This window comes from Crotalus tigris, unplaced genomic scaffold (assembly GCF_016545835.1).
Source record: "Crotalus tigris isolate CLP2741 ecotype Arizona unplaced genomic scaffold, ASM1654583v1 scf7180000017625.6296891, whole genome shotgun sequence".
Lineage (NCBI taxonomy): Eukaryota > Metazoa > Chordata > Lepidosauria > Squamata > Viperidae > Crotalus > Crotalus tigris.
In genome coordinates this window covers 3394755-3407043 of record NW_024096520.1, presented here as the reverse complement: position 1 = coordinate 3407043, position 12289 = coordinate 3394755, and the positions used below count along the sequence as shown (strand labels likewise).

At 41.8% G+C, this 12289-nt stretch overlaps 1 protein-coding gene across 5 annotated transcripts in view; it reads left to right on the top strand.

The window, feature by feature from the left end:
* The window catches only part of SEMA3F (semaphorin 3F), a 151716-nt gene extending 139432 nt beyond the window's left edge, over positions 1-12284 (top strand). For all 5 annotated transcript variants that reach the window (XM_039333742.1, XM_039333771.1, XM_039333755.1 and 2 more), the window contains 6 exons: positions 1446-1534; positions 2410-2451; positions 3842-3999; positions 6457-6524; positions 7994-8127; positions 8988-12284. In XM_039333742.1, coding sequence (XP_039189676.1) covers positions 1446-1534; positions 2410-2451; positions 3842-3999; positions 6457-6524; positions 7994-8127; positions 8988-9422 — 926 coding nt within the window. In that variant the 3' untranslated portion in view covers positions 9423-12284. The remainder of the gene's footprint in view (positions 1-1445; positions 1535-2409; positions 2452-3841; positions 4000-6456; positions 6525-7993; positions 8128-8987) is intronic.
* The last annotated feature ends 5 nt before the right edge of the window (positions 12285-12289 follow it).

The window sequence follows — 12289 nt, the reverse complement described above, 5'->3', positions numbered from 1 at the left end:
TATAGAAGGCATATAGAAGAGGAATGGTTGGGTTTCTCAGATAGAAGTTCTTGCTTTTAATATCATCTCCAGCCATTGAATTCATAACAAGGTTCAACAATCAGAAGTCAGTCTTGTGAGCTCATTGTCAAAATGTTGAAAAGTAGTAGCAGCCAGCCCCACCTCTATGTTTCAGACCATATCTAATGTTTTCTCAGAAGCATTTGTGTCTGGTTTTTAAAATGAGTTACATAAAGTAATCATAAGGACTATTTCTATAAAAAATACCATTTAAATTTGAATATATCCAGCTGAAGTCTTTAAATATAGTTACAAATATTTTCCCTCACTTTGAAGTCTATATACCTACACATGTCACAAAATTCAAAATGGTGTTTGTGTTTCATAAGATGAGACCTAATTCAGCCTTGAAGGAAGCACTTGGAACCCATCTTTCAACACAAACAAGATAGGAATGATCAAAAGTCTTCCAGAAAAGCATTCAGAATTAAATATTCTTCTCCATTTTGTTTTTAAAATTTTCCCTCCCAAGTGGTCACTGCAAGAACAGACAATTTGTTTGCTTTCTTGCAATGTATTGCTTTACTCTTGCAAGTTAGGTAGAGCCACGGTTTGCTTTCATGAGTGGAAACTCAAAGTTGTCCTAATGCCAGGAGTTATCTTAGAGATGGCTGAAGATCTGCCTCACTTTCAGTTAACTAAAGAGAAAGGAAGAAAGCAAGATCCTGCAAAGATTGATCACACACATCCATTCTCAGCCCATGCTGCTTGCTATGATTATTATATTAGGAAGTCAAGTTGGTATAAAAATGAAAAGGCTCTACAGAATGATGAAATGAGAGTCCACTTTAAATATATTTTATTAACATTTTTAATGAATATTGACTTTGAACTGTAATCCTTCTTCATGACTGGCTAGCTCATGAAATTGAGAGTCCATGTAATAAAAAGCAAGCTCCTTACACTTTAACACACAGACACACAGAAACACACACACACACACACACACACAGAGCCATGCAGTTCTTTGAGGTTCATATAAACTGAAAAAAATATCAGTGCAGAATTTCCTTTATGTGCAGTTCTTTTTCTCTTGGGTTTAAGTTATTTCTGATTGTTATATAATGTGCTTGTTAGGTTTCTTTCCTTCATCTCAGGATTGTGAGCTATTCTGTGGTTCTGTAAATTCACGACAGGAATGGGACTTTTTTTTTGCAGTGGCCAAATTATGAGAAAAACCTGTCAGTTCAACCAGTTCTTGTATGGAAAATGAGAGCTGAATGAAACTTGACCAACATTCTCTTATGGCAACAAGCTAACCAGCCATTCCCAGACACTTTCCAAATATGCAGATACTACCATTTAAAAAGTTGTTAATGCTAGTTAAAATGGAAACTACACAAAAGAGAAGACCTACATAAAGGTCTGTTTCTATTATATTGCAGATCGTGGGACCGTCCAGAAAGTCATAGTTTTGCCCAAAGATGATTTGGAAACAGAAGAATTGATGCTAGAAGAAGTTGAGGTGTTCAAGGTACAAGTGATGATTATCTTATTCTAAAATTTTAATTACATGTGTGCTTGAAAGCAAGAATAATGTAGTGGCAGAATGGAAGATGTGAAGGTTATTGTTCACATTTCAGTTCAGCTATGATTTTACTAAGTAGTTCTGTCATTTGCTATATGGAGTCTGGATGGTGATCTCTGATTGGATCAATATGGTGGTTATGGTTAGGGTTAGGGTATGAGATGAACTAGGCTGAGAAAAAGTAACTGGTCCAAGGTCACCCAGCCAATTTTCATGCCAAAAGCAGAACTAGAACTTACATCTCCTGACTTCTAGCCTGGTGCCATAACCACTAGATCAAACTGGATCTGATTGAAATATTCACATATGCAACCGAAAAAGATACGTTAGTCTATTAGTATATGAAGAAACAAAAGATCTGATCAATCTTATTCTTTATGTATGTAAATGCACAGTATGCATGTAGACATCCACAACCAAACCCAAAACCTTCTGTTTAAAAGTGCAGTGTTAAAGGTCAGTAGGTTTTGAAGAGATGGAGCTGATCCAAATATTAATAATAATGAATACATAAATATTGAAACATTACCTTTATATGTAAGATCATATTAAACAATAATTGTCTAGGAATGGTGCAAGGGCTAGATTAAAATAACATATTTTGAACACCCTCCCCAAATCAATAACTGAATGCTTAGAACTGATATTCATAAAATTGCAGGCCCGATTTTCTCATTCTCCCAGTTTTTCATATAATTCTTTTAATTGGCAGGGATGCATCACATTAATTGGTCTACTCTCCCTAAACTATTTCAGGGACTAGTCATTCTGTTTTATACATGGATTAACCATTATGGATTAACTGTTTGGTTTCTCTACAGATTCCAGCCCCAATCAAGACTATGACCATCTCCTCCAAAAGGGTGAGTACTCTCTTCCTGAGAGTGTCTATGGCACAGGTCGGCAACCTGCGGCTCCGGAGCCGCATGCGGCTCTTTGAGCCTTCCCCTGCGGCTCCCAGCCTCCTCTGCCTTTGCAGAGAGAGACAGAGACAGAGAGAGGAATTGCGCTTCTCTCTCTCTCTCTCTCCCTGTGTGTGTGTGTGTGTGTATGTGTAAAAGAGAGTGCACTCACAGTGTTCTCCGAGGAGCTGAAAAGCTTTCTGGGCGGAGCTCCTCCCTTTGCTGCGTCTCTGCAGGAAGCAGGAAGCAGGAAGGGCAGGAGAGAGCTAGCTAGCCCAGCTAGGCTGACTCAGAAATTCTGGGAGTTGAAGTCCATGAGTCATAAAAGAGACGAGGTTGCCTACCCCTGATCTTGTTGGACAACAGCTTGAAGCTTGTCAGGTGAGCAGCAGATAGGAGAGGGGGGGGGAGAAAGAGAGAGAGAGAGAAAGAGAGAGAGGGAGGGAGAGAGGAAAGAGAGAGAGAGAAAGAAAGAGAGCGGGGGAAGAGGAGTGGCAGACCAAGGGCAGGTAGAGAGGGAGAGACAGAGAGAGAGAGAGACCCTTTTGACATCTAAAATGAAGATAACACTGCATATATCCTTTTTTTACCTGTGTGTGTGTGTGTGTGTGTGTGTGTGTATGTATATATACATACATACATATACATATATATATACACACACACATACATACACACACAGAAACACACACACACACAAACACACACACACCTATAATAAAGGTAAAAAAAAGGATATATGCAGTGTTATCTTCATTTTAGATATCAAAATGGTTTTGCGGCTCCCAGTGTTTTGTTTTTGGTGGGAAACAGGTCCAAGTGGCTCTTTAAGTGTTTTGGGTTGCCTACCCCTGATCTATGGAGATTCTCAACCATCCAAATCATGGTTGTCCCAAAAGTGCTTTTTCCAAAAGTCAGTCGGGCTTTCTTGTTTTTTTTCTTTTTCTTTGAAAACGTTTTGCTTCTCATCCAAGAAGCATCTTCAGAACTGAAGCATCTTTGGGACTTTTCCTGAGACAATTTCTAAATCTGGTTCAGAGCTGGTTCATCGAAAGTGTGCTCCCCCCCCCCCCAACTAGTGTTCTTCTTGGCAAAAGGCTAAGATACTTGGAGGTGTCCTCTCCTTCAATTCTAGCACTTTTCTATTTCTTTGAGTATGTATACTGCCTTGGGTTTAGTCCAAAGGTTCTTGATTATTGGGGTGAAACTCTGGGTAAGCTGGACAAGGCAGTGTTTCTCTCCACTTTGTCTCAAGGAAATCTATATCACCACCATCCCCATCATGGGTAAATTGTGGGAGCAGAAGAATCTGTATTTCGGTCAATATCTGAATGTTACTATGCCCCAACAGCAACAGCTCTATGTATCCTCAGCCATTGGGCTAACACACCTGGCCCTCCACCGCTGTGATGTATACGGAGAAGCCTGTGCTGACTGCTGCTTGGCCAGGGATCCCTACTGTGCCTGGGATGGCAAGTCCTGTTCCCGCTATTCTGCTTCTTCCAAGAGGTACTTCCAAGAGGCTAGAAAGACTGCTATTTGCTCTGGATAGGTAATCCTTAGCAAAGGGACTTCCCAAAAAAAAAACAACTGGGAAGTCAAGAACCGGGACATAGAAAGGGGTTATTTCTAAAAAGATCTGGAAGTATATTGAGCTGGTTTTACAGTGGAAAATTAGCAATATTGTCCTTATGTCTCACAGGTATAATTCCATCTGGGACCACTTCTGAATCTCATGTTATAGCCTATGAGGTAGCCTGTGAGCCATACATATATATATTTATACCATTCCCTTTCAGGTTAAGCAAAATTATGGAATCTTCAGAAAAAAGAGCAAGAAGTAATAAACAACAAACATGAGACTTAGGAGAGAAAGTGGGGTGGCTGGGGGAGGAAACCTCACTAAGTCTAGTTTACATAAACACTCTGTTATATTTCTCCATCACTTTCTTTCCACCGCAGCCATCCACCACTTTACACATTGCCATTTGCTCTGTAAACTTTCCACCTCTCTCTGAGTACGCTCATCAATTTCACCCGACCACAATTTTGTCAGTCCTCCTCTTCCTCTCAACCTCTTCACTCTTCTTTCCTGTATTCATCAGGTGAATTGATCTTTATTCGCTTCGTTTGTATAACCAAGGAATCTACAATGTACTTCTTTCACTTGGGTCACTGACTTGATTATTTAATCCCCATTTGTTCATGGTGTGGTGGTTCTGCGGTGAAGACCGCTGGGCTTGTCAGCTGGAAATCCAGGTTTGAGACCCGAGTGCCACACAATGGGGTGAGCTCCTGTCGTCGCCCCAGCTCCTGTCAACCTAGCAGTTTGAAAGCATGCAAATGCAAGTAGATAAATAAGTACCACTTCGGTGGGAAGGTAACAGTGCTCTGTGATGTCATGCTGGCCATGGAAATTCCTCCAAACAGTGCTGGCTCAATGGCCTTGAAATAGAGATGAGCACCACCCTCTATAGCCAGCAATGACTAGCGGAGTACAATCCATAAGGACTCCTTTACCTTTTACCTTTATTTATCACCCATCCATTCTTATTCTTATCTTTTCTGGTTTTACCACACACACCTCGTAAGTAACTCTATATCTCTGACATGATTGTCTTTTACTTCCATACAGCAAAACAGGAGCAGCTTGTTCTTATTCATAGATGTTTTCCCTTCTTTCAGCATGCATTCTCCCAACTATCAGGCGCCGGTAGAAACAGCAGCTATTGTTCAATAGGTTGCTCAGAATTTTATAAGCAAACAAATCCACTTTTCCCCTTTTAAACCACAACATCTACAGGTTTATTATTTTTCAAAACTCCAACAGCATCTATGATTACTCTTCATATTTTTTTAAACATATCCCTATCTTGTATTTGACATACCACGGTCATTCCTATACAATTCTCCAAAATACACCTTCCAGTGTTCCCTCTTTTCAGTTTGATCCCAGATAATTTCAGTACTTCTTAATTCAGTTCTTCCACTTCGCTGAAGAGGGCTTCTTGTTTAGTCCTCTTCAAAGCATTTTCATTGCTTATCTCCATCAAAATCTATTTTCTATACCTCTTTTAACTGCTTTTTGCTCTCTTCAACTACTACTTCACAGCTTTTTCTCTCAGTACATAGAATAACAGAAGGGACCTTGGAGGTCTTTTAGTCCAACCCCCTGCTTCTAATACAATACTTTTTACTCTTTGTTTGCAGCAATTATTATCTAACTTGCGTATGTTTTAATAACATTTTCATTTTCACATTTCATTAAGCATCTTCTTACATATTTCCTCATTAACAGAACTCCACATCAGTGGCATTTTGTAACTTAATACTTTTTATTCTTTCCTAAAAAGCTACTAGGTCCTCTTTCCTTACATTGTTTCACAGAAACACAACCTTCATTTCCTTAATTTAATTCATGAATTCAGACACTTACCACTTACTCTTCTGATACTCCTAACTATATTCCTGTATGCCATGTTTGCCCATAGATGGCTCATATGAAACTAAACTGTCCAAGACAACTTCAGTTAATTGAGGTTTTTCCATGCTGCTTTTTAGTAATAGGGGGAGAAAGTAAACTAGGTTGTCACCCTAGTCATATCAGTGTCACGTGTGGAATTCCATGATAACTGTGAAGACACATTACTAGCCAGTTTTGAAAAAAAAAAAAAACTGGCCATCATGCCATAACCTCATCCTACACCCCAAGCAAACCTATGCTGTTCTGTCCAAACTAGAACTAGAAAACTAGTAACTTCCTTGTAAGCCAGCATACTGGTTCGATGTTAGAAATTTTTCATTATTGGCTAAGAATTATTGAAGGATTCTCTGCATGGGTACGGGCCAGAAAAGTAGAACGATGAAGTCAATTATAAGAGCTTTCGATCATGTTGCTGTTTCTACTGTTAGCGGTAAGACCTGAGATTTCAGTTGCTGATCCGGCTGCTTCTTTCCTCACTGCAGACGTAGCAGACGTCAAGACATCCGGCACGGTAACCCTATCCGTCAGTGCAGGGGTTACAATTCCAACGGTGGGTACCAGATTCTTAGTCTCTAGGAGACAGAGGTTAGCATATCCTGCACTGGGGAAGTCTTGGGGAACAGTGACTCTGCTTCTTATGGACCGCTGTCTGTAAAGGTGGTTGCAGCTGCATTTCACGTACTATTTTAATCCATACAAGAGATACAAAGATGGGTAGTTTACCAAAAGAAATCAATGAAGGGTGGAACATCTTGAGGTTTGGGTACAACCATGATATCTTTCTTCCTCATATCTCTATAAGAAGATTCATGAAAGGTTAAGTCCTAATTCTTTATTTTTGTTTTGTAGGATAAAAATTATAACAACCAAAATTTCTAGACATTGCAGTTGTGCAGATTCATTTGTGGGATAGGTGAAAAGGCAACCATAAAAGGATTCACTGATCCAGTGTTTTTATTACAAAAGGGGGACTTTATTATAGAAGGGGAACTTATCAAATTTGCAAATGACACTAAGCTGGCAGGAATAGCCAACACCCTAGATCAGATATGTCAAACTCACGACATCACATGATGATGTGTGACGTATCGGAACTTTTTCCCCATTGCCGGCAATGGGGTGGGCATAGTTTTCTCATGACGCATCTGGCCCACGGGTCAGCAGTTTGACATGCCTGCCCTATATGATAGGCTCAAGATCCAGAGGGATCTTGACAGATTTGAACACTGGGCCCTACCTAACAAAATGAAATTCAACGTAGAGAAAAGTAAAGTCTTACACTTAGGAAAGAAAAACCAAAAGTACACATATAGATTGGCGGAAACCAATGTGTTAATAGCAGTAACTGTGAGAGAGATCTTGGAGTCTTAGTGGACAATCAATTAAATATGAGCCAACAGTGTGTGGCGGCAGCCAAAAAAGCCAACGGAATCCTAAGTTGCATTAATGGAGGGTTTTGATCAAGATCATGTGAAGTACTAATACCACTCCATAAAGCCTTAGTAAGACCACACCTAGAATACTAGAGGTTCACCTGAAAAGGATGTCTGATAATAAATGTGCTCACTTCTTTTGGGTAGATAGCCTTTGATTAGTCTAGAATGATTATGCTACAGCAGTGGTTCTCAACCTGTGGGTCGGGACCCCATTTGGGGTCGAACGACCATTTCACGGGGGTCGCCAAACAATGCAGTCCTCCATTTTTTCCCCCTTTTCCTTAGCTGTGCTACTCCCTTTTATTCTATTGGCTTTTGAAAGCCAATAGAATAAACTCTCTTGAATAGAGTCTAATTCTATTGGCTTTCAAAAGCCAATAGGAATTGTCCAGGCTGTCTCTGCCCTGCCGAACCCGCCAAAAATCCCATTCTGCAAACGGTGCTGCACCAGTTGAGTAGTCCTCGACTTATGACCGGTTGGGGGTCATGGCATTAAAAAGGTTGAGAACCACTGTGCTACAGAGATGTCATGTCTCCCTTTGTAATCTATCATCTGGTTAATTCTTCCTTCTCCCACTTCCAGCCAGCAAGAACTCAGTGGAGGCTGTTCAATATGGAGTGGAGGGAAGCACAGCCTTTCTTGAATGCCAGCCTCGCTCCCCTCAAGCCACCATCAAATGGCTCCTCCAGAGAGACACCAGTGATCGAAGGAAAGAGGTGAACAGACAGGCAAGGGAGAGAAGGCCATCTTTGGAAAGTAGTCAGGGAAAGGGGGTGGAGATGTTTAAACACATGGTAGGGAAAGGAGGAATCTGTATCCTCTTTTATCTTGAGAGAGATGTGGCTCTTTCATTCTTTCCCTTGAGCCTGCTTTCAACCTCTTCACTGACATCAGAGTATTTTTACCCATGCTCTAGATACCAAAAGGCACACACAATTATCACACAAGCTAGCGGGCAACCATCCAGGACACCTCCATATCTCACAAGCAAAGAGCAGAGCTGCCATTGATCTTGTTCAGCTAAGGCTGCCTCTCCCAACCTAGAACTTTCCATGTGGATTGGGCTAAAGCTTCTTTCATTCCAGACTGCACAGCCATTGGGCATGGTTGGTTGGAGAGGATGGAGTTGAGGTCAATATGGAGAGTGCCAGATTGAAGGATGCTGGAGTATGCTCTGAAAGTCTTTTCAACCTATTTCAGCTAAAGATGATCTTTCTCAATCCCCTCCCAACCCACATGATTTCTCGAGCACAGATACGGGGTTTTCTCAAGCCCTGCCTAAGCTCTCATTTCATCTTGAGCAAGAAGAATAGGAAATGGGCAGTTGGTAATGATTGATTACTCATTAGGTTTGCAGTAGAGGTTTTCTTAAAAAACAAAACTTTAGTAGTTGTAAGAGGAAATACAATGTGAATTGTGACACAAGAAGGCTACAAGTCCTAAAGGGATCCAAGAAGACAACTATGGTTGATGGTGACCTATGGCTACTTCCTTCCCTACCATTGTTTTCTAATATCTCCAAGCTTGGCTGATTCACCTCTACTAACCATTTTTTCTGCTGTTTCTCTTTCCACAGCTCCGCACTGATGGACGTGTACTGAGGACAGATCAAGGGTTGTTATTGCGGTCCTTGCAGCTCTCAGATGGGGGTTTGTACTCCTGCACAGCCACAGAGAACAACTTCAAGCACACCGTAGCCAAAGTGCAGTTGCATGTACTGAGCAGTGAGACTGTCCATGCTGTGCTCTTCCAGTCAGAAGCCCCCGTCCCCTCTGCAGCAGCCATGAGAGCTGGCCTGCCAGGCACCTTCAGCTCTCAGTACCATGACCTTGTCCAGCTGCTCACACAGCCCGAGATGGGACTCATCAATCAGTATTGCCAGGGATATTGGCGGCATGTGGCCTCCAATCACAAGGAGATTTTGGCTGGTCTCAAAGCCAAAGAGTTGCATGACCAGAAGAAGCCACGAAACCGCCGGAATCACCAACCAGAGATGGATCAGCACACATGAGAGTGGCAGCTGAAGGGGACTATGTGATGACAGTTCTATAATTCACCATTTTCATATATATATATTTCTCATATATATATGAGAAATCTCACACCACCACACACTGTTCCCTATCAAGACAGTATTTATTTGTAGGTTGTATATAATCCATGGGTCTTGCCTGGGTGTGAGGTGGCAAAGAGCTTGGAGGCATCCCCCATGGCAGCTCTTCCTTCCCACATGTATCTGTGGTACTGTAAAAGAATTGACATCTTGGAGGGTAGAGAACAGAGCCAAAGCAACTCTTCCCTTTGCCTCTCAAGTGTGGATAGCTGACCCCGGTCAGGGAAGGAGAGGTTCAAGGATGTCCAATGGCAAAGTTACTGTTTCCTTAGCACTCTTTCTCCATTATGGTCTTAGCACAGTTGGGCACAATGCTCTATGGATCCAGAACAGTGTGGCAATGACTTTTAAGGCTGGCCCATCCTCAGCAAAATTGAAATATTGCTGTTACTATCACTGAAACCATTCCTTTTTGGTGGTGTTTTTTTTTTAAGGCAGCTGTCAGGCACCAAACATTCTCCCAGTCCTACTCCCCTTACTACTACACACCCAGAGGTGTACATAAGCCCCTGCCACACCTACAAAGCACTTTCTTCCTCTTCTAGACATCTCTCTGACTCAAAGCACATATTGATGGGATGCCCTCCAGGGAAACTTGCTATGGAGACTGCAGCTCTTAGGGAGCCCGAGCTATTTGAGGAAGAAGGAAGTGCTCCATCAAGGATATCTATATACGACCCATGCGGTGCTCTTCCTGCTACTGAAAATAAGCCAATTCCACTAGGAGTTCAAAAAGGACTTTCTGATTGGACAGTGCTTCAACTGGAGTGCCTTCCCAGGATGAATGGGATTTGGCCACTCCGGGCAGAGGCAGCTGGTTTGGTTGAGCAGTTTACCATTGATGGACACAAGGGCCATATCCAAATGAGTTATGCCAGGGAGATGTAATGTACATATGAACCAAAGCTACTCTCCTGTAGTGCATGCATCAGGCATTTCCAAGACCAAAGACAGCATGGCCATTGAAGTAGGAGAGAGGATAAAGCATTGGTGCATGGCCATCAGGATATCTGGTTTCTGCTTTGCTAACCCATGGAGGAATCGGTGCCTTGGTTTCCCAACTTAAGTTCTATAATGTATTCATGTCAGATTGCCTGTAAGGAGTCCAAAGCTTCAGTATGATATCCCATCGAGCAAAGCAATATAAACCAAGGAGAAGTGTAACCATCTGACCGAAGGTGTTCTGTTAGTCACAGAAGAATTCTATAGCGTCAACATTACTGAGCAGGTCACATGGCCAACGTAAGAAAAAGACAGGCTGGCGAGAGCACGAAAGGGGAGATTCAGGGAGATCTGTTTGTCTTTCTCTCAATTGTAATGTGAGTTTATGAAAAACAGGCTGAAGATTAATAAGCATTCAATTGCATGGAATCATTGTCTCCCCCCAACCTTACCGTGATCTCGTCTTCAGAAATGAAGCCAATGTTGCTAGATTCTCAGTCTACCTTTAAATTATAATACAGGTAGTCCTCGACTTACAACGATTCATTTAGTGACTGTTCACAATTACAATGGCGCTGAGAAAAGTGACTTTATGATTGGTCCTTGCACCACAGCATCCCCACGGCTGCAACCAACATGTATTCAGAACAGTGCAGTGACCCGGGATCATGCAATCGCCCTTTGCAACTGCCCAGCCTTCTGACCAGCAACATCAATGGATTCACTGAGCCGCACGATTCACTTGAGAATTGCAGCGATCACTTAACCATGGCAAACAAGCTCATAAAATTGGGCATGACCCACTTAACAACTGCCTTGCTTAGCAACAGAAATTATGGTCTCAATTGTTATAAGTTGAGGACTAGTTGTAATTAAACATGGAACATGAACATGAACAGGTCACATGTTTCTCACCATCAGATAAGCACATTCAAAGAGGGAGGGGGGTTCCTGGGTGAAAAGGTGAATATTCCAAATTTATATCTTTATTTACGCTCTTGAATGTCTTCCCACTGAGCTCATTTTTCCCCTTGCTGTAGTCTTTCTTGAATGTCTTCCCCCCCCCCCTTGGAAAACAATTTGGTGCTCTTGGATCTATGAATCCAAGTCTCATTGATATAGGCATGATTTTTATCTTCCCCTAACTCCATGGGGAAATGAAATTAAAAGTAAGCCACATGGCATCTACTTGCAGAGCTGCAGCATTCTGCATATCCTGAATTTCTGATTGGACTAATCTGTGCACTGATGCAAGGAAAACAAATGCTTTCCTATGGCTATGGATCTTGTTAATATGGAGCTAATTACAAAAAGCTACAGGGACTACCATTACTGCGCATGGTAGGTATAGAAAGTATCTTGCACAGAGCTATATCACATTACCCTAAATGTATAGCTGGAGTAAGTTAGGGTGATAGAAACTATATTGTTACTGCTTCTGTCTGCACAGCAAGAAACTATTCGCAGCAGACCTGAAAACTGTGGAAATCTGCAGTTTATGTGATTCTGCCTACCCCCCCCCCCCAGGTGTATACCCACCTGCTGTTGACAAAAGGTATTCATCTTTCATGCTTAGAAACACAGGACCTTCTTCATTCACCCTCCCTCCTAAAAGCAGGCCCCCTTCCTCTGCCAGTCTGAGTGATGTGAGTATACTTTCTCTTGTAAATAACTGTAAATAGAAAAATAAACCTGAGATACGGGGCATCTGAGCAGTAGCTCCACATGATGAAGTCAGGCACAAAGCCACATTGCGCTTGTAATGTGAGATTCCTGTGGACAGAACAAGCTAATAAACACTGGCTTTGTTTTTGGAAACTCCA